At 41.4% G+C, this 21605-nt stretch overlaps 1 protein-coding gene across 12 annotated transcripts in view; it reads left to right on the top strand.

The window, feature by feature from the left end:
* SYNE1 (spectrin repeat containing nuclear envelope protein 1) overlaps window positions 1-21605 on the top strand; it is a 672549-nt gene that overhangs the window by 302360 nt on the left and 348584 nt on the right. For all 12 annotated transcript variants that reach the window (XM_075339554.1, XM_075339558.1, XM_075339562.1 and 9 more), the window contains 6 exons: window positions 2717-2867; window positions 7185-7412; window positions 7708-7806; window positions 9254-9441; window positions 15816-15939; window positions 17723-17886. In XM_075339554.1, the coding sequence (XP_075195669.1) occupies window positions 2717-2867; window positions 7185-7412; window positions 7708-7806; window positions 9254-9441; window positions 15816-15939; window positions 17723-17886 (954 nt within the window). The remainder of the gene's footprint in view (window positions 1-2716; window positions 2868-7184; window positions 7413-7707; window positions 7807-9253; window positions 9442-15815; window positions 15940-17722; window positions 17887-21605) is intronic.

The following is a 21605-nucleotide window of genomic DNA, read 5'->3' as shown; positions in this document are numbered from 1 at the left end:
ATGCCCAGTTGTCTTTTTAAGCATTTCGCAGTGTTTTGGATTGAAAAATTGTAACAGTTTCTTCATTGTTGATTGGAGATAAAGAAAACACTTGGAAATCACCAGTAAAACACACAACACCGAAATTCTGTAAAAATGTAAAAAAGTGCACAGCAAACACTAAGAAAATGCTAAAATTAGTGTATCTTCTGTTTGAAAAAAACATTGGCGTTTCATAAAGCATCTTCTTTTTGAAAAATTTCACAGGTTCACTCACCTAAAAAAACATCGTGGGCACATAATCTTAGACAGACTGTTGAAAAACTGTGGAAAAACATCGCACTGCACTCGCACCCATGATATTCATTGAAACAGTGTTCATCTGCGAGTTTTTCCTCAGCTGTAATCTGACTGAGGAAAAAATTGTCCAAGACTCGTCCATGCCACTTTATGGGTACGAAAAAAAAAATCGGACGACACACGGACCATGCATGTGATATCCGATTTTTACACATACTGAAGGAAAAAAAACTACTATAAAGCTATAAAAAGATAGATGACAAAAATATATTATGTAGATAGAATAGATAGGTATCCTGAAGGTATATAATGTCACAATCCCTCTAGATATTATAAACTTGCACCCTTTATTACCTTTCACATGGCAAGGGTTTATCCTGGTTTAACCTAATAAATAAAGAAGTAAATATATTAAAAAAAATGAAGTGGGGGCCCCCTATTTTTGATAACTAGCAAAGGTAAAGCAGACAGCTGGAGGCTGGTTTTATAATGCTGGCAAAGTCCATGGTTATTGGACCTTCCCAGCGAGCGAACCTTTAATTAAATTGTGCCACTGACTTACATATATTTCTGTACTGTCTGAACTACACACAGACCAAAATACATCTGTATGAACTAGACCTTGGGGAATGTTATGCTAGCGATTCATGCTGCTAAAACCGTGGGCAGCATGCATCAGGGCCAGAATCACCCTATTACAAACCTCTATATGACGTTATGGAGAAACATACTTCACGCTGACTTCTTACCTTGTGGCTCTGCTAGATCTCTCCTGTTTACTGTCTAGCTAACAAAGTCTGTGAAAAGTTGGTGAGGTCCTGCCCAAGTGACTAATCTTCTCAGTCACCTTGTCCCTGACACCATGTTTTCTCCAAAACACTGTAGCTTTTCAAAGTGAAAAGTGGGCATTTTTAATAAGGGAGCTTATTCTTGATTTGTGTTGTCTGTTGTTTGTGCAGCATGATTCAACCTAGAGATTTCACATAATACAAGTTCTACAAAAGATACAGTACAGACCAAAAGTTTGGACACACCTTCTCATATCTAGAACAACTGTTAAGAGGACACTTTGTGCAGCAAGCCTTCATGGTAAAATAGCTGCTAGAAAACCACTTCTAAGGACCGGCAACAAGCAGAAGAGACTTGTTTGATCTAAAGAACACAAGGAATGAACATTAGACCAGTGGAAATCTGTGCTTTGGTCTGATGAGTCCAAATTTGAGATCTTTGGATCCAACCACCGTGTCTATGTAGAAAAGGTGAACGGATGGACTCTACATGGCTGGTTCCCACCGTGAAGCATGGAGGAGGAGGTGTGATGGTGTGGGGGTGCTTTGCTGGTGACACTGTTGGGGATTATTCAAAATTGAAGGCATACAGAACCAGCATGGCTACCACAGCATCTTGCAGCAGTGTGCTATTCCATCCGGTTTGCGTTTAGTTGGACCATCATTTATTTTTCAACAGGACAATGACCCCAAACACACCTCCAGGGTGTGTAAGGGCTATTTGACTAAGAAGGAGAGTGATGGGGTGCTACACCAGATGACCTGGTCTCCAGTCACCAGACCTGAACTCAATCGAGACGGTTTGGGGTGAGCTGGACCGCAGAGTGAAGGCAAAAGGACCAACAAGTGATAAGCATCTCTGGGAACTCCTTCAAGACTGTTGGAAAACCATTTTTGGTAACTACCTCTTGAAGCTCATCAAGAGAATGCCAAGAGTGTGCAAAGCAGTAATCAAAGCAAAAGGTAGCTACTTTGAAGAACCTAGAATATAAGACATATTTTCAGTTGTTTCACACTTTTTTAAGTATTTCATTCCACATGTTTTAATTCATAGTTTTGATGCCTTCAATGTGAATCTACAATTTTCAGAGTCCTGAAAATAAAGAAAACTCTTTGAAATAAGGTGTGTCCAAACTTTTGGTCTGTACTGTAGGTAGTCGATAAAGTGCTTTTTTTGGTCCATGTGTCCAATTGCACCACTCATCCATTATTCATCTTACTTGCATGCAAACATTTTTTCCAAAACTTCTACTAGTAACAATTTGGTGAAGAAATGAACATTACATGAATTCAACATAGATTATGTAATATAGTCCACAAATTGGATCAAAAAACTACAAGTAAAAAATGTGGAGGGTTTTGACCATCAATTGACAAACAAAAAATCGACATGAGAAAAGACGCATTGATTTTAATGTGTCCATGTGCTGTCAGCGAAAAGCATTGACAGCACAAGTGCAAAGAACATTAATAGAAACCAGAACGAGGACATCATTTTGAACATAACTTGTACATGGCTTTACCTTTCCTCACTTTGGCGATCACAAATATATAGGGTTTACAATCTGCTTGCTAGATGAACATATTTGTTTTTTTTATGTACGTGATTTTGTAAAATATATTTATTTTATTTGTTTCTTTTTTTTAAGTATTAAGAAAATGGAAATAACTAAAGATGCTTGGGAGAAGTTTGACCATGATTTTGAGACACATTCCAAATGGATTTCAGCAAGAGAAAAGGAATTATCTGATCTAGAACGGTCTAATATTTCATCAGAACTGCAAGTCACACGTATCCAGGTGAACATTTATACTGTTACATTTATACTGTACTTTAACATTTTTTGTTTTGAGTGCATGAGGCAATATAATTTCTATTTTGATCTCTTTTCAACGTGTCTAATCCTTGAATCTATTCCCACAAATGGACATTTAGGCACCCATACACATTAGACTAGACCTATGTAGGTCAAACTTGCCAATATTGGTAGGGTCAGCCAACACTGCAATGTGCAAAATATGGGAATGTACCGCCCCGCGCTCGGCTACAGCCGAGCCGCTCGGATCCGGGCTCGTTGGTGGGTGGCTCGAGCGCCTCCGGATCCGGGGTCACGTCCCTCTGAAAGCATGCTAGCGCTACGTAGTGGGTTGGTAGGTAGGTTTACGGCCGGGGCCGTGGTTTGGGTTAACTTCGTGACGCCACCCATGGGTTGTGGTGAATGTAGACACCACCGCTGCTGTTTACTAGGCCCCCGGGGACGGTGTTGCACAGCCAGGTGTTGACCCCTCCGTGGGTAGGGGGTTGATGGTCCCGAAGCCCGGTTGTGAGGGTGCGGACGGATTGGTGTGGTGCGGGGCGGTGCGCGGCCCGAGGGCACAGTTGTACTCACTCTGACAGGTACACCGGAGTCTCTGGTAAACCAAAAAGATGGTAGTCGGTGCCCGCAGCCGGCTGCGTCTGGTCCCCCACCCGGTTTGGTGGTCCCCGCCCTTTTCCTGCACCTTGTTTTGTAGCTTCAGCGACGGGAGTCCGCTCCCCGGCTGTGTGTCTGTCGGGAGAGCCCGTTTGCTCACAGACGCTGGCCCGTGGGATCTCTCTGCCTGAGCGGTGGCTTTCTATCCCCCTCGTTGGACTGTTGTCTTCAGTCGGGACTTGGTTGGGAAAGGACCTAAAGTCCAGACCTCAATCAGTGAATTAACTTAGTCCGGTAGATTCGGGACCTCATTTCAGGGTCTGAGTACCCCCCTCTGTGCTCCGGTTTCCAGTCAGTTCCCCGGTTCGGTACTGGCGGGCCACTACCCTGTCCCGGTCCCTTACGGTTCCACCAGGCCGTCTTCCCGGCTCCTGCAGGCGGCGACCACCATCTGCCTCTTGGCCAAAGGGTGTCCAGGCTATGACCCAGACCCCTGTCAGACGTTTACTCCTCTCACTTTCACCTCCCAAACTAATCTGCCCTGTCTTTCCCGCCTAGGGCTATCTGAACTCCTCGGTGTGCGTGGTCAACCACCTAGCTCCGCCCCCTGGTGTGAACGTCAAGACCCGAGAGGGGTGATCAAGGTTTTTAGGTTGGCTGCTGTTAACTTTTTAGGGGGACGGGTGTCTGTGCAAGGGCCTGTCCGCGACCACCTGGCCAGTCCAGGGCGCCACAGCAACCCTGAATAATTTGTTGTTGTGGAAGATATTGATCTATCATGTCAAATTTTGGATTGCCGATCTTTTATCTCTTCTGGAGATAAGCCACAGCCAGTCATGGAGACCAAGCACTCCTCTGTATGAGAGATCTGGCTGAAATGGCTGTTGACTGAACAATTGGCTGAAGCATCATTCAGCCAACAGTTGTCTCTTGCATATCGTGGACTTAAAATGATGTCTAGATTTCAAATAGTTTACTACAATTCATCTTACAATTCTGCCTTAGAGATGGCATGGGCGCAGGAGTTTTTTGGTGCCATCCGCAGCAGCAGATAATTATACACAGATAAGCTACTGCTTTGCATGCTAGGACCTAGCTCAGATCTCAGCACTTAAACTCCTCATATTCTGTTGTCATTAGTGACAGGGACATTTAAGGAGTTTGACAGTGAAATTGCACACTCTTTCAGCACATTAGCACCACCACAATGCGATTGTGTGGTGCGGATGGTTGCTTTGGTCCAACAATGACATCTGTGTCTCTCATATACCTCAGAACTCAGAACATCAGATCCCATCAGAGGTGGAGTCTATCAGGTTTACAGGATTGTCAAACATTGACAGGCAAAGTAATGGACTGCACTAAATTAGTAGTGCAATGTATTACTAATGCGATTAATGGATCGGATGTTCAAGACTAGTGATGGGCTGACCCAGACTGTAAAAGTCCAGATCTGCGCGGTTTCAAAAGTATCCAGGTGCTTGCTCAGGCCTGGAGTTCTCAGGGAACTCCGGCTAATAAAATAAAAATAAAAATAGAATAAAAGAGATGAATTAATCAACTTTGCATCTTGATATTAGCGTGGTACAAACCCGACTTTCCTCAACATTCTATGCATTTTTTCACCGAAAGATTTGGTCATTGGAAAAAATTGCTCATCTGCACTGCCCAATTGAATAACACAGTGCTGTCCATTTTTTTTTCATGGACAGTACTGCGACCGATAATACAGTCCTTTGCAAGAGTCCTTACATGACAGTATCTGCAGAAAATTTAATAGATGTGGGTATCAGAATATGGTAGCCTAAAAAAAAGGATTTTTGTTTCTTAAAAGAGTTAATTTTTGCTCAAAATTAGCGAAACATGTAACTGTTATATAAACGTAATATTGTCGTAATCGCATCAACTTGGAAAATAAAAATAACATTTCATTTGCACTTCCGATTGTTCTTTACAAAAATTAAAACATAAATGTAGAATTGATGTTTTTTTATTCATTCTGCCTCTCAAAAAGTGTGATCAAAAAGTCAAAAATCAAAAATATGATCAAAAAGTCACAAGAGCTACCAAATGGCACCAATGAAAACTACAGTTAGTCACACAGAAAATTATCCCTCATACCGCTCCTCTAAGACAAATGTAAAACTGATGGTTCTCATGATAATGACACTTTTTTTTTTTTTTCAAAGTGTGTATTTATTATACAAAATAAAAGAACATAAAACTATTTAAATATGATATCTCTATATTTGTATGGCCCTACAGAATTTTAACTTTTAAAAAATCAAAAACTTTTACGCAACTTCACTCCAATTACTGGAGTATTTTCGATAACGCCAAAATTTTAATGCAATTTTTTGAGACTTTTCCAACAAAAACAGTTCATGACCAGTTTAAAGACCATTGTTCCGAATTCATGAATCGTGATGCCATTTTGATGAATTAGATACTATAAACATCAACAAATACCACAGGACTAAAAAGGAATCTGACTTTAAAAATCTCACAATTGATGAAACAGGGCCTTTATGTAGAACGTATAATTTTAAGTGCAAAAAAATACTGTAAGTGGCAGAATTGTTCTTTGTTTATATTCCTCCTAAAAAAAGTTAATAAGTTTGTTAACAATTTATTTGTATCCCTAAATGATTGCACTGACAAATGCAACTCATAACCATGATTAAGGCATAGCTGATTGCACTGCCGAAACGCATCGGTTTTTAGGTGTGCACTTGGGCTCTTGCCTACACTTTTGATGTCACTGTCTGAATATTTATTTTTAATACTTTGGATTCTTTAAAGCAAATATTTTTAACTTCTTCCCCATTGATTTCCTTTTAATTGCTGGATTTCTTTCCCTAAAAACAACCATTCCTCCTTCCACTATGTCAAAAGTTATTGCTCCCAGTAGGTGACAATAAAAAAAGTAAAAAAAATATGGTTGGTTATAAATAGAGATAAGTAAATCTGAGGTACAGTGTTTGGTTTTCTGCCAAACACTAACAACTAAAGACAAACAAAAAAAAAGCAGAGTTTGAGTTCGGAGTTCAAGTGCTTCACATATGCAGCGCTGTGCTCGAGTACACTCGGTGCTCAGCCCAGTGCGAGCTGCTTGCAGTGTTTGAACGACTCGCACTATGGGTAACAACAGCATAATCATATAAAATGTGAAACCCCCCAAAAAATGCAAAACCGTGCCCCCCCGCCCCCGGACGTATTCTGTTTATGGCTGGCTCGCACTGCCAATTAGTGAGTTTCATTGGTGTTCGGCCCAAGTCCGAACCCATGGAGATACGGTTTGGCTGCCCCTGCCAAACCGAACTTCCATGGGTTCATTTATCTCTAGTTATAAAGGACAAAATGTGACGCCAACGGGTGAAGCTGCACTGGGGTAAAAAACTAAACCTTAATTTTTACAGAACAATGATTAAAGAAAATACTCCAATAAGTGCTGTTTTACATGGAGAAATATGTGCCTGTCCACACATGAGCACCTATTATTTAAGAAGGAAGCCAAGGTACAGATTAAGAAAAACTTCCAAACAAGATATTTTAGTTGCATTAGGATGCCGTAGACAACCTGCTGACTCAAACTTGGCAGAAAAAAAATCCATCTGAAAAGTGTAAAATTCTATTTTCCATATAACATTCAAGCTTGACAAGTTCATCCTTACACTGTTTTCTTGTAACGCTACTTTTATAGGACATTCTGAAAGATCTGCAGAATAAATCTAATACAGTTAGAGCGCTCGAGGCACAGAGCCAAACATTTTCTGAATTTATAAGCTCTGCAGAGATGACTCGGATAAAAGCCAAGCTATCACAGATGGTCAAGTATTGGGACGGGCTCAAAGAACATGCTCATCGAGTAGAAGAAAGTATTCTGGGCATTGTGGAACAGCAACAGAAGTTTGATGACACAATTCGACAGGTAGACCGAAGTGTAGAACTGGCTTTATGTTACCTATACGGCTATTTTTTATCTAGATTGTGTTCTCTTAGATTCCCATTTCCTGGCTTGTCGAATGTGAATACCTTTTCAGTTCCTGTTATTTCGTCTTAGGAAATTATTAGTATTTAGAGATTATCCTTAAAATTGGAAGAACAGTTCAGTAAAGTAACAAGATGTCCTATTGATTTACTATTTGGTAATATTGGTGATTTTTTTAGTTTTCTGGTGAAAATGATCAGAAGTATAATGCGATAACACATGAAATTGTTCACAGCTTCAAACGTCTTTAGAGAATATTGAGAAGACATTGGCTCTTCCGGTAAATAACTGTTCCTCCGCATCGGAAACGTACAAAGTACTACATTCTCACCAGGTAATTTGCTCAAGAACAATTTATTTGTATCTCATCACAATGTTATGATGACAGTTAATGGGTAGGCTTACATCAGGATGATAGCTACAATGGGTTACAGAAGGGGTGGGGAACCTTTTTTCTGCCAGGGGACAATTTTTGAAAGGTGCCAACCATTTTGATCAGCCCACGTTTGGGGTTTTGTGTGAAATTATGACCAATTTGCCTTTTTTCTTAGTTTTTTTTTGTTGTGTTGTTCCAAAACACACAAAGTAAATAAATGTGTATAAAATATGTCTAAGGCTAGAGTCAGACATGCGAGGATCACATCACACTGCCTGGACTGCTTTCCTGACCTGGGTGTGTCAGCTTCATGTATTTCTATGTAGCTGACATGCTCCTGTCAGGAGAGCTGCCGACAGGTACGGGTGATGTGACGTGATCCATGAGAGTCACACGCAAGTGTGACTCCAGCCTATTTGCAATAATGTTACAGGAAAAATACTTCATTTTCTGGAAATATTTCAAGCATGCCAACAGTTTCTCCTATGACTGTATATATTTGAGGAGCACGTATGCAGGAGGCTAGTTGTATTAGACTAGATCGACTCTTCCCTTTTGATGATAATAGATTTGATGATGCTCTGGGGAACCATCAGAGATTGGGATATTTTTTTAGAACCAAACCCTGACTTGTACTTCTCAACAACTTTGTCTCTGACTTGTTTGGAGATCTCCTTGGTCTTCATGGTGTTGTTTGGTTAGTGGTGCCTCTTGCTTAATAATGTTAAAATCTCTTTGGCCTTTCAGAAAAAGTGAGTATATACTGACAGACCATGTGACACTTAACACTTAGATTGCTCATATGTGGACTTCCTTTCACTAAGGGGCTTCATAGCAAAAGGGATGAATTCATATTCACATGGCAATTTTTATTTATTTTATGCCATAAATTTAATTTGTACCTATATTTTTCTCACTTCACTTCCCCAACTTAGACAATCTAGTGCTGATGCATCACACACAAATCTGATTACAAAAATATTTAAATTCAGATTGTAATGTAAGAAAATAGGTAAAAAGCCAAGGGGTGATTCTTTTGCAAGGCACTCGATATATTGTAGAGGAGCACATATGGAGTCTACATGTAATTGACTAGATACAGGTATAGTATACATTGTAGGAGAAGAGCACATATGGATGTTACTTGTAATTGGCTAGTTGAGTGTGTACCCTTATCACCTTATATCTGTTGGACATATATATATGTCCTATATGCTTCTATATGCTTGCTGCTAGGCGTAGAAAATGGGTTTTAACCACTAATTCCTGGACAGCATCTGAACTTGCCATTGTGTCAAGTTGAAAGTCAAGGTACAGCCTGGCAATTACCTGTAGACCACAGCTGCTAGCATGTTACTGTCTTTCTTGTCGAGAATGTCTAATATGTATTTTTTTGTACTTATAGGATCTCTGTCATGATATTGAAATGTTGAAGAACAATATCCATTCTCTTAGTGTTGGCACACGCAAACTCACAAACAAGGGTAAAGCAATGCAGGCCATTTCCAACCTCCAGACACGATCTGAAGTTGTGACTACACAGGCTAAAGAAAGACTCTCCTTGTTGGAGCAATTGTTAGTTCATTGGCAGAGGTAAGATTTTAAAAAAACTGAAATAAAATCATCTGGTATGATAACTAAAGTAAAAATGAAAAAAAAAAAAACCCTCAAAACATTGATTTCACGTTTTATAGTATAACATCCAATAGAGCATGCCTCAATTTTATGTAATTAAAAAATATTTTTTTTCTTTTGTGATAGTTCAATACATAGAGTGTTACATGGAGCCACAATACTGCAATGTACATGAGTCCTCATAAAAGTGCACAATGCAGAATCCCATTTCCATATCATTGGCTGTCCTGATCTGGCTGTAAAGCACTACAATGACACACTCACAAGTACCCTAGACCAAGTAGCGCCCCTCACCTTCAGAAAGACCAAACACAAAGTAAAACAGCCCTGGATCACATCCCAAACTCTATTTCTTCAGCGATGCTCCAGGAGTGCCGAACGCCTATGGAGGAAAAACCGCACACCAGAAAACTTCATCCACTACAAGTTCATGTTAAGGACCTACAACTCTTCCCTTCACCTCGCCAAACAGACCTACTTCACCACCCTTATTTCCTCACTTGCCAACAATCCAAAAAAGCTCTTTGACACCTTTCACTCCCTCCTCAGTCCCAAAGTACAGACCCCTGTCACAGCCCTTCATGCTGATGACCTGGCCTCGTATTTCACAGAGAAAATAGAAAACATCCGCCAAGAGATCAGCTCCCAGCCACCAAGCACTGTGAATCCCATCCATCCCCACATCCCATCCAGCTCACTTTCCACATTTGACCCAGTCTCAGAGGAGGAAGTCTCCAGGCTCCTATCCTCCTCTCGTCCTACCACTTGCCCTACTGATCCCTTCCCCACACCTCTACTCCAGTCCCTCTCTCCGGTTGTCACCTAACTAAAATCTACAATCTCTCTCTCTGTTCAGGTATCTTCCCCTGCTCCCTCAAACACTCTATCATTACTCCATTATTAAAAAAACCTTCTCTTGATCCGTCCTGCACAAGCAACTACAGACCAGTCTCCAATCTCCCCTTCATCTCTAAACTCTTGTAGCGCTTGGTCTACTCTCGCCTCACCCGTTACCTTTCCATTCACTCTCTTCTAGATCCTTTACAGTCTGGCTTCCGTCCTTTACACTCAACAGAAACTGCCCTTGTCAAAGTGACCAATGACCTATTGACAGCAAAACGTAATGGTGACCACTCTCTGCTTATTCTTCTTGACCTTTCTGCTGCCTTCGACACTGTTGACCACAGTCTCATTCTCTCTATGCTCCATTCTATCGGCCTAAAGGACACTATGCTCTCCTGGTTCTCTTCCTATCTTTCTGGCCGTTCATTCAGTGTATCATTTGCTGGCTACACATCTTCTCCTCTCCCTCTCACTGTTGGGGTCCCTCAAGGTTCAGTCCTTGGCCCTCTTCTTTTCTCCCTCTACACTGCCCCAATTGGACAGACCATCAGCAGTTTTGGCTTTCAGTGCCATCTTTATGCTGATGACACACAGCTATACACCTCATCCCCTGAGCTCACCCCCGCTGTACTACAGAACACAAGTGACTGCCTGACTGCAGTTTGCAATGTCATGTCTGCTCTCTATCTGAAACTTAACCTTTCAAAAACTGAACTTCTTCTGTTCCCTCCGTTTTCCAACCTTCCTAAACCTGACATCTCCCTCTCTGTGTGTGGCACAACAATAAGTCCTAGGCAGCAAGCCCGCTGTCTGGGTGTTATAATTGACACTGATCTCTCCTTCACCTCCCACATACAATCTCTTGCCCGCTCCTGCCGCTTGCACCTCAAGAACATCTCTAGAATCCGCCCCTTTCTCACTATGGAAATGACAAAAACCCTCACCGTGGCCCTGATCCACTCTCGCCTTGACTACTGTAACTCTCTATTAATTGGTCTCCCCCTAACTAGACTCTCTCCTCTACAGTCCATCCTTAATGCAGCAGCCAGGGTCACCTATCTGGCTAACCGCTACTCGGATGCCTCTGCTCTCTGCCAGTCATTGCACTGGCTGCCCATATATCACAGGATCCAATTCAAACTGCTTGTTCTCACCCACAAAGCTCTCCACAGTGCGGCACCCCCCTACATCTCCACCCTCCTCTCTGTCGATCACCCCACCCGTTCTCTACGCTCTGCAAGCGATTTTCGACTAACATCCACACTAATTCGAACCTCCCACTCCCGGATCCAAGACTTCTTCCGAGCTGCACCAACCCTCTGGAACGCTCTACCCCAAGAAGTTAGGACAAATCACAACTTACTCAGCTTCAGACGCACCCTAAAGACGCATCTTTTTAGGGCAGCCTATCACACTCCCTAATCAGATTTGATTCACATAGTCCCTCTACAACTTCTCACAACATAACTCCACATCAAACTCCATAGCACTTAAAGGCATCTCAAGGCTCAGGCCCACTGGTCGAGGAAACCACTATCTAGCCCCCATTTCCGTGAGATGGCTGGATTGTCATTGTAAATAAGCACTTGTACCTTGCCCCTCCCCCCCCATCTCATTGTAGATTGTAAGCTCTCACGAGCAGGGTTGTGTTTTTGTTTTTTTTTTTCCCTCTAAATATTGTATTTCTATAACTGTTACTTGTTTGTATATGATCCTCCTGAATTGTAAAGCGCTGCGGAATATGTTGGCTCTATAGAAATAAAGATTATTATTATTATTGGCTCAATACCTAAAACCATCTTTTCAGTAATAAACCATTTTACATTCTCCATCTTGGTTAATTTAAAGGGAAAGTGTCATCAGATTTTTGCCTTTCAAACTAAAACTAGCACCTTAAGCAGAGCCAGTACTGCATTTCATGTATGTAAATTGAGTTCAGCATGCCCGTCGACATGTATGTAAATTGTTCGGTCCTGCATCCTAATCTGCGCCTCCTGTCCATTCTTTCACTGTCTTCTTGGACTGATACATGTGGATGATGCCTCAGGTGATATTTTACCCGGCGATGTGGATGATGTCACCCGCTTCATCCACATCATGCGCCTGCGCAGAGAACTAGTCAGATTACTCAAGAAGTAGGAGGGCACCAAATCCTGGGATCACCCCTGGCACTGAAAGCTAATAATTAATAGAGAGAAAAGAAGTGCCAAAAAACTGAGGGATAACCATATACATAATTAATCAAAAATGTTTTATTGTATATCAAGGAACATAAAAAGCACATTTGTGTCACACAACACCAAATGGTATCACAACAACCATAGACAAATTTTAAAAACATACGAAAAGGAGACCATGTGATTCCCTATATAAAGTGGACCAAGATTCTAACCAAGCTAGCTGGTATAATAAACAGATCAGAAGTTAGTTAACTTTTCAAAGCACATGATGTTGCAACATAGCAAAAAATGTGCTGTAGCGCTTCACAAATAATTATAATACATATTAAAGCCAGCAACAGCTTATAATGCAGTCATAATATACCCTGATACTTAGACAAAGCAGCCCTGTGCAAAGAAATTATGAAAACCCCAATATCTCAACTAGCATAACCCCAGGTTGAACCTGAGCACCGCAATTCCAAGAGCTGCAGCCTGATAATCCCTAGCCCTGGGCTGAGAAAATGAGTGCAGAAAATAGCCCTCCTCAAGATGACAGATCTTTGGCTTGACTCGTGTGTCTATGCACCAAAGTCCAAAGGGTTAAAGCAGGATATTGTAAAGCACAAAGCTGTTTGAAGGTCCAGGGAATCACCTTACCCACCCGACGCGTGTCGTCACACTTGGTGACTTTCTCAAGGGCAAAAAAGTATTTAAAGTAGTTTTAAAATTTGTCTATGGTTGTTGTGATACCATTTGGTGTTGTGTGACACAAATGTGCTTTTTATGTTCCTTGATATGCAATAAAACATTTTTGATTAATTATGTATATGGTGATCCCTCAGTTTTTTGGCACTTCTTTTCTCTCTATTAATTTTGAGAACTAGTCAGATTGCGCAGACGGTACCTATGTTTTCACTTTCAGGATTTGTGGAAATATTTTCTATTAATTTTTGTGAAATCAGCAACCAAAGTGCAGTTCATACAAGTTAGTAACATCAGTTAGCTTAGTGGGAAGTCAATCCATAGCTCATCTGATGTATTCATCTGGAGTGATTTTTTTCATGACAAGTAATTGGAACCCATTCCCAAGTAGGGTAACATAGTATATTCTTATACACTGTGTGCAGAATTATTAGGCAAATGAGTATTTTGATCACATGATAGTTTTTATACATGTCCTACTCCAGGCTGTATAGGCTTGAGAGCCAACTACCAAGTAAGTAAATTAGGTGATGTGCATCTCTGTAATGCGGAGGGGTGTGGTGTAATGACATCAACACCCTATATAAGGTGTGCTTGATTATTAGGCAACTTCCTTTCCTTTCGCAAAATGTGTCAGAAGAGAGATTTGACGGATTCTAAAAAGTCCAAAACTGTGAGATGTCTTGCAGAGGAATGTAACAGTCTTAAAAATTGCCATACTTTTGAAGCGTGATCACCGAACACTCAAGTGTTTCATGGCAAATAGCCAGCAGGGTCGCAAGAAGCGTGTTGGGCAAAAAAGGCGCAAGGTTTTATGGACTAATGAAATGAGAGTGACTCTTGATGGGCCAGATGACCGGGCCAGAGGCTGGATTAATAAAGGGCAGAGAGCTCCACTCCAACTCAGACGCCAGCAAAGTGGAGGTGGGGTATTTGTATGGGCTGCTATAATCAAAGATGAACTTGTGGGACCTTTTCAGGTTGAGGATGGAGTGAAGCTCAACTCCCAGACCTACTGCCAGTTTCTGGAAGACAATTTCTTCAAGCAGTGGTACAGGAAGAAGTCGGTATCGTTCAAGAAAAACATGATTTTCATGCAGGACAATGCTCCATCACATGCATCCAACTACTCCACAGCGTGGCTGGCCAGTAAAGGTCTAAAAGATGAAAAACTAATGACATGGCCCCCTTCTTCACCTGATTTGAACAACATAGAGAACCTATGGTCCCTCATAAAATGTAAGATCTACAGGGAGAGAAAACAGTACACCTCTCGGAACAGTGTCTGGGAGGCTGTGGTGGTTGCTGCACCCAATGTTGATCGTAAACAGATCAAGCAACTGACAGAATCTATGGATGGTAGGCTGCTGAGTGTCATCATAAAGAAAGATCGCAATATTGTTCACTAATATTTGGGGTTTTGTTTTTGCATGTCAGAAATGTTTATTTCTAAATTTTGTGCAGTTATATTGGTTTACCTGGTGAAAATAAACAAGTGAGATGGGAATATATTTGTTTTTATTAAGTTGCCTAATAATTCTGCACAGTAATAGTTACCTGCACAAACAGATATCCTCCTAAGATAGCCAAATCTAAAAAAAAACCCCACTCCATCTTCCAAAAATTTTAAGCTTTGATATTTATGAGTCTTTTGGGTTGATTGAGAATATAGTTGTTGATCAATAATAAAAAAAATCCTCTAAAATACAACTTGCCTAATAATTCTGCACACAGTGTATGTGGAATCCTCATTGTCACAATATGGTATTACATTGCACTAATCACCTAACAGAAGATTTCCATTGTGTAATAGCCATGAATGGTCATCAACATTAATTTATACTTGCTTATAGGGGTCATTCACACTAACAATATAACTCAGAGAGCAATCGCTCCAATGTTATACTATTGGGAAGTGTTGACTAGCTTTTTTTTCTGATGCTGAATTAGCAAGAGAAAAAAATTGCAGCATGCTGTGATTGGCAGCGTATATTGGATGGCACACACCCATTCATGTCAATGGTTACATGCAAATCATCGGACTGCACTTGAATGGCATCCAAGTGCATTCCAATATAAGCTGACACAGACAATGGAGAAGATGGAGAAATAAATCTCTCCATCTGCTCCTCACCTGTGCTCAGATTCTCGCATGTGGAAGAATCAGATGACAGTAAATTAACACTCGGCCCACGCTCGCAGCAGAGTTTGACCCGAGTGCCATTAGCATGTTGCATCTGATTATCTCGCATGAGAGACTCATTAGATGATCTATGCCAGTTTGAGCGACTCCATTAAGCTGCTCTATTGGGTTTCACAATCTATATTCTCTATCATTGTGCCTTTGGAGTATTGGAGAAAACCTGAGTACCCAAATTCTCTGCAGATGTTGTCCTTGGTGGGATGTGAGCATAGTCCCCAGTGCTGCAAAGTAGCAGTGGTTATTACTGAGTCACCATGCTGCCCTATATAAAAATCCAGCAATATTAAAGCCAAGGATGACTACTTTAACTATGTTTCCTCATACAGTGATTAAGCAGACATTTGCTATAGATGTCTGTGAGCATTCAGACAAACTACGTCGTAATAAATTTCTTCTACCAATACTCTATTTTTCACACCTAGGCAAGAAAAGGAATTTTATTCTTTCGTCACCTGGCTTGAAACAAGTGAAGCTTTGGTCAGTCCACAAAAAGGACAGTTCTCTGCCGAAAAAGCAAAACTGGAAGTCAAGATGCAGTCACTTCAGGTATGTAAATTATATCTCAGGAATTACAATTTCTAGTTAAAGAGAATCCGTCAGCAGGATTTTTACTATGTAATCTGAGTGCACTGTAATGTAGGAGCAGATAGCCTGATTATAGTGATGTGTCACTTACTAGACTGCGTTTTGCTTTTTCAATACAATTAGAGTTTAATCAGGCAGAGAATATCGTATTTTTCGGACTATAACACGCACTTTTTCCCCCCAAATTTTGAGGGAAAGTAGGGGGTGCATCTTATAGTCTGAATGTAGGGCATGGCTGCGGGAAATGAGTGTGCTGCGGTGGAGTGGGTCATCGGCGGAATGCGCAGGCTGTAGCAGCGCCTGCTGTGACCACGTGCGTCAGCTCATTTGATATGCATCCTTCCGCCCATCATCTCTCAGCGCTGAAGCCGGCACTGATAGGTGGACGGGATGATGGGCAGGGGATGCGCGCATAGTAAAGAGCCATCCCGCGTGATCACCCCTGGCAACTACAGCCTGGAGTGATCATGTGCGGCTATATTCATCATCAGCACGGGGCGCAGTCAATGAGTATACTTACTCATCACCGCTGAATACAGCATTGCGATGTCCTCCTGTCTGCCGGCCGCTGCTTTGTGTGGAGACTAGCAGTGTGCACAGCGAGGATGTCATCCTTGTGCTCACAGCTCTCTACACACACCAGCGGGTGGCAGACAGGAGGACATCGCAATGCTGCAGGGATCGGTGACAGCTCTACACAGCTGCTGCTGACACAGACAGGAAGATGATCGATGCTGCTTGAGTGAGGAAAGGTGAGTATAAACGTGTATTTTTTTTTTGTGTGCCACAATATGCAGGCCATATGCCAGGATGGGGTATATAGCAGGATGGGGGTATATAGCAGGATGGGGGTATATAACAGGATGGGGGTATATAGCAGGATGAGGGCATAGATGGCAGTATATACCAGGATGGGGGTATAGCAGGATGAGGGCGTATACCAGGATGGCGCTATGTAGCAGGATGGGGCTATATACCCGGATGGCGGTATATAGCAGGATGAGGGCATATACCAGGATGAGGATTTATAGCAGGATGAGGGCATATACCAGGATGGCAGTATATACCAGGATGAGGGCATATACCAGGATGGCGCTATGTAGCAGGATGGGGGCTCTACCAGGATGGCGGTATATAGCAGGATAGGGGCTATACCAGGATGAGGGAAATATATATACAAGGATGGGGATTATATACAAGGCAGGAGGATCATTTCCAAGATGGCGTGCCTTAGTAGAAAATTTGGGGACATTACCTCCATAATAGTGTCAGCAGCAGATCCTCGCACCATACCAGTGTGTTGTGGCCAAATTTTTTGCTTAAAATTTTATTTTCCTATTTTCCTCCTCTAAAACCAGGGTGCGTCTTATGGTCCGGTGTGACTTATAGTCTGAAAAATACGGTATTACTACAGGACAAGGGGCTTTGTAATCCATACAAATCCCCATCACTAAATAGCCGCTCTCTGACACTATTCAATGTAAACAGAAAGCTGTGTTATGGGTAGGGTTAAACACCGCTAAACAACTGAGTGTATAGAGAGGTCCGCTACCTTGATATATGGTCTGGAGGTCCTGCTTGCTGCAAACCCCGATACGCGTTTCGTGCATAATTCTTCCTCAGGGAGCGCCCAGCACTAAAGTGTGAGCTCCTGGGTATGACAGGAGTCAGTCAACAGTCATATAATTACAGATGCTGGTTCACTGATAAGATTAACAACTTAATATATTTACTTTTTTGCCAGGATCTGAAAGCAGATTTAACACAGTCTCAACGGTATACAGTTTTGGTCCAGTTGTGTGCATCTTTATATCCAACATCCTCTGAAAACAGTGTACAGCAACTAAGGGACAATCTTGAGCAACTTAGACTGAGATGGAATCTCTTACCAGAATCCGTTAACAAACAGTAAGTATTTCTAATCTTAGTTTCATCAATATTTTATTATTTTTGCAAAAAAAAAATTCAATTATTTATGTATCCTTCAATCTTAAAGGCATATTCTCAAGTTGTCTCTCAGCATCTCAGAGCCATGCAGTCTCCTTACAATATCTTTACTTTCTTTTTGATTTCTGACAGGGTGGGCACTCCTTCTTGAGTCACATCTAAGGAGTAGCAGAACTTTAAAATTAGTAGAACTATAAAGCTCGGCACACGTCTGCTGTAACACATTCAGCTATCAGTGTTTTTTTTCTGGAGTGTACATTGTTATCACTATATTTACATAGCTAACAGTGAAAGAAAAAAAGAGAGAAGAGGGCGCTCCTGTGTGTAAGAGTAAACTTTATGTGGTGAATAATGAAACAATTCCACTCACCTATGAGTGTTGTACTACAGGTACAACACTGTCTGTTAGCACTGACAGAGAGATCCAGGTTACCCCTTGGCTGGCCGACACAGATCCTGCTGAGGATGATCACACAGCAGCCTTAGATTTCACTGCTGCTGGTGCTCAGAGCTCCTGCAATCCTCCTGTTTGGGTCAGCATCTCACTCCTGGATCAGATGAGAGGAATTCCGTTCCCACAGAGCCAGGCTAATCTGATGTTTAAGTCAATGTAATTAGATCTCCTAAGGCTGGAGCTGTGGCACCCCGTGGACTCCCAAAGGAGAGATAAGGTATTCAAAGAAGAAGAAAAAAAGCCACGGTATAAAGGGCGCTGCTCACAAGGGAGATAGGAGATAAATAGTGAAGATTTATTTGAGCTACAACGCGTTTCAGGGATACAATAAAACAATAATAATTTCCCCCTTCCTCAGGTAGCATTAGTTGCTACCTGAGGAAGGGGGAAATTATTATTGTTTTATTGTATCCCTGAAACGCATTGTAGCTCAAATAAATCTTCACTATTTATCTCATATCTCCCTTGTGAGCAGCGCCCTTTATACCGTGGCTTTTTTTCTTCTTCTTTGAATACATAGCTAACAGGGAATTTGAACAAACACATTACTCCATGCAGGCTGATTTTGCAAGACATATAACAACAGCTTGGGTACAAGCTGAGAGGGGGGTGAGGTGAGTGGCTAACTGCTGTTTAGAAATCAATGGGCTGGAGAGAATTGGCTGGAATATTAGGATTAACCCCGCTCCAAAAATATAACTACAGCGCACACTTGGCCAGGGGTCTAGGCAAGAACTAGTCTAGCTCCATGGAAACAAGCTGTACACGTTGAAAGATAAAAGCTCTCATTGCAGGAAAATGACTGCAGATAGAAAAAACAAGTCAATTGCAAACTTGCTTACTTTCATGCTGTGAAACTAAGTATGCTATGTTCACACAGTGCATCTTTTATTGCGTTTTTGGTGCATTTTTGAGGTCACAAAGATGTACCAAAATTGCATGCATTTCCTTCCCCCAGCAAAGTCTATGAGATTTCTATCTTGCTATCCACACTGGGCATCTCTTTTGTCTGTATCTTGGCTGCATTTTTGAAGATGCAGCATGTCAATTCTTTTTGTGTTTTGCAGCATGTTTGAGTCCTTCCACTCAATAGATTTGACTCAAAAAATGCATTGGGCAAAATGCGGTAAAAACATGTCAAAAACACATGCGTTTTTTGATGCGTTTTTGGGGCCAAAAATGCTGCATCTTTGTGGTTAGAAAACATGCACGGTGTGAACATAGCCTAAAGCAATTTATTAACTTGAGAGTACCCCTTGAAAGGGAATCTGTTAGCAGGATTTACCCCATCCCTTCCTGAACCTTTTATATCTAAATGTAGCTCTTTCAAAGACAAATCCAGCAATATTTTGCTTGGCCAGTCAGTTTCTTCAAGAAATCAGTGTTTGAATTGATATCCAAATAAGACTGAAGAGCAGTTGTAGATCTGAATCCTCTGTCACTCCAGTTCAATTGGTCACATGACCTCCAATTTGTGTTGTCAATTATGTGCAACAGTGTGCACAATGCATGCTGTCATGATTCAGCAGTCTGCAGTCACATACAGTGTTTGCTGACTTTTCAGATCGGAAAATCCCCTTAAACCTTATTAACCTAAATCAGAAAATTATATAAGTAACTTAATATTCTATAATAATATGCATAATAGTACATCATATGTTTATCTCAAAGGATTAGAGTAATTAGTATCTATCGTGTGAGAACATCCATCCAAAGACAGCAGTTGTTGGAGCAATACAGAAAAGTGTTATAGGGAAACTCAAAGCACAACCTAACAATTTTTTGTAACACCACAGTGATTGGAGCATGTAAATCAGACGGCAAACTGCAAATGATTAATTCGTTTTTGCCCTCTTTAGGAACCTAGAGCTGGGAAATAAAAGGTAAAATTCTATACTTGCCTCCAGGACTTGCACAGACAAGCCGCACATGCTACAATGTCCCCGCCGGTCTCAGGGCATTAATGACGTTACATGACCTCTGCAGCAAATCAGCAGCCACTGATCGGCTGCAGCTTTCATATTCTGTCCAAATGAAAGATGGCGGCAATAGCAAGCGCATCACAGCGGTGCTAGTCCAGGAGATGAGTATAGGAGTTTGGAGTTTTTATTACCCCACTCTAGGCTCGTTGATGATAAGTTTTAAAAGGGGGCAAACCTCTTTAATAAAGGCACAATGCAGATATGATCTATATATCACCAGCTCCTTGTCACTATTCTTTGCAATATCAGGCTCAAGGACATTGCTCTCTCCTGGTTTATCTCCTATTGAGCAAATCATCCGAAGATTTAGTTTTTAGTACCATCTGATGTTCTGATGACACCCAATTATACACTTCTGCTCTTGAAATCACCCTTACATTACTACAAAATACTAGTGATTGTCATGCCCTCTATCTAAAACTTAATTGTGAAAAAGTAAACTTTTTGTGTTTTCTCCCTCTACTAACCTTCATAAACCCAATATTGCCATTTCCCTGTGTGGTTCTACCATTACACCCCAGGAGCACTCCCGCTGTCTTGGGCTTATATTTGACTCAGATCTCTCCTTCACTCCCTACATCCCATGATTTGTTCACTAATGTCACCTACACCTCAAACACATTTCAAGAATTTGACCTTTTCTTAGTGTTGCAGAATCTTTTACTGTCACTCTTATACATTCTCGTCTGGACTATTGCAACTCTCTACTAATCGGTCTCTGTCTTACTAAACTCACTCCTCCTCCAACCCATCCTGAATTTAGCAGCCAGGATCATATTCCTCTCCAACCGCTACACTGATGCTTCTCCCCTGTGCCAGTCATTACACTGGTTGTCCATCCACTACAGAGTACAATATAAACTTATCACCCACTAAGCTCTCCACAGTTCTGCACCGTCCTACATCTCTTCCCTCAGCTCACTCTCCCTATCTGTGCCCTCCATTCCGTTAATGACTTAAGACTTTCATCCTCTATAATCTGAACCACCCACTCTCGTCTCCAAGACTTCTCGTGAGCTGCGCTAATTCTCTGGAACACACTACCAAGAACAATTTGCTTAATTCACAATACCCACAGTTTTAAATTGTGCCATAAATGCATTTCTTTAGACTGGCCTATCACCTCACCTATCTAACTGTTTCTGTTTTGCTCTTACAAAATCTTCCAAATCTGATCCTTTTTATCACCTGTTTACACCATCCATGCACTTAATAACCCTCTTTATCTGTACTTGTACACATAC

Source organism: Anomaloglossus baeobatrachus, chromosome 3, assembly GCF_048569485.1.
Source record: "Anomaloglossus baeobatrachus isolate aAnoBae1 chromosome 3, aAnoBae1.hap1, whole genome shotgun sequence".
Classification (NCBI taxonomy): domain Eukaryota; kingdom Metazoa; phylum Chordata; class Amphibia; order Anura; family Aromobatidae; genus Anomaloglossus; species Anomaloglossus baeobatrachus.
Note: the sequence above shows the minus strand (reverse complement) of the source record. Positions and strands in the feature narration are given on the sequence as shown.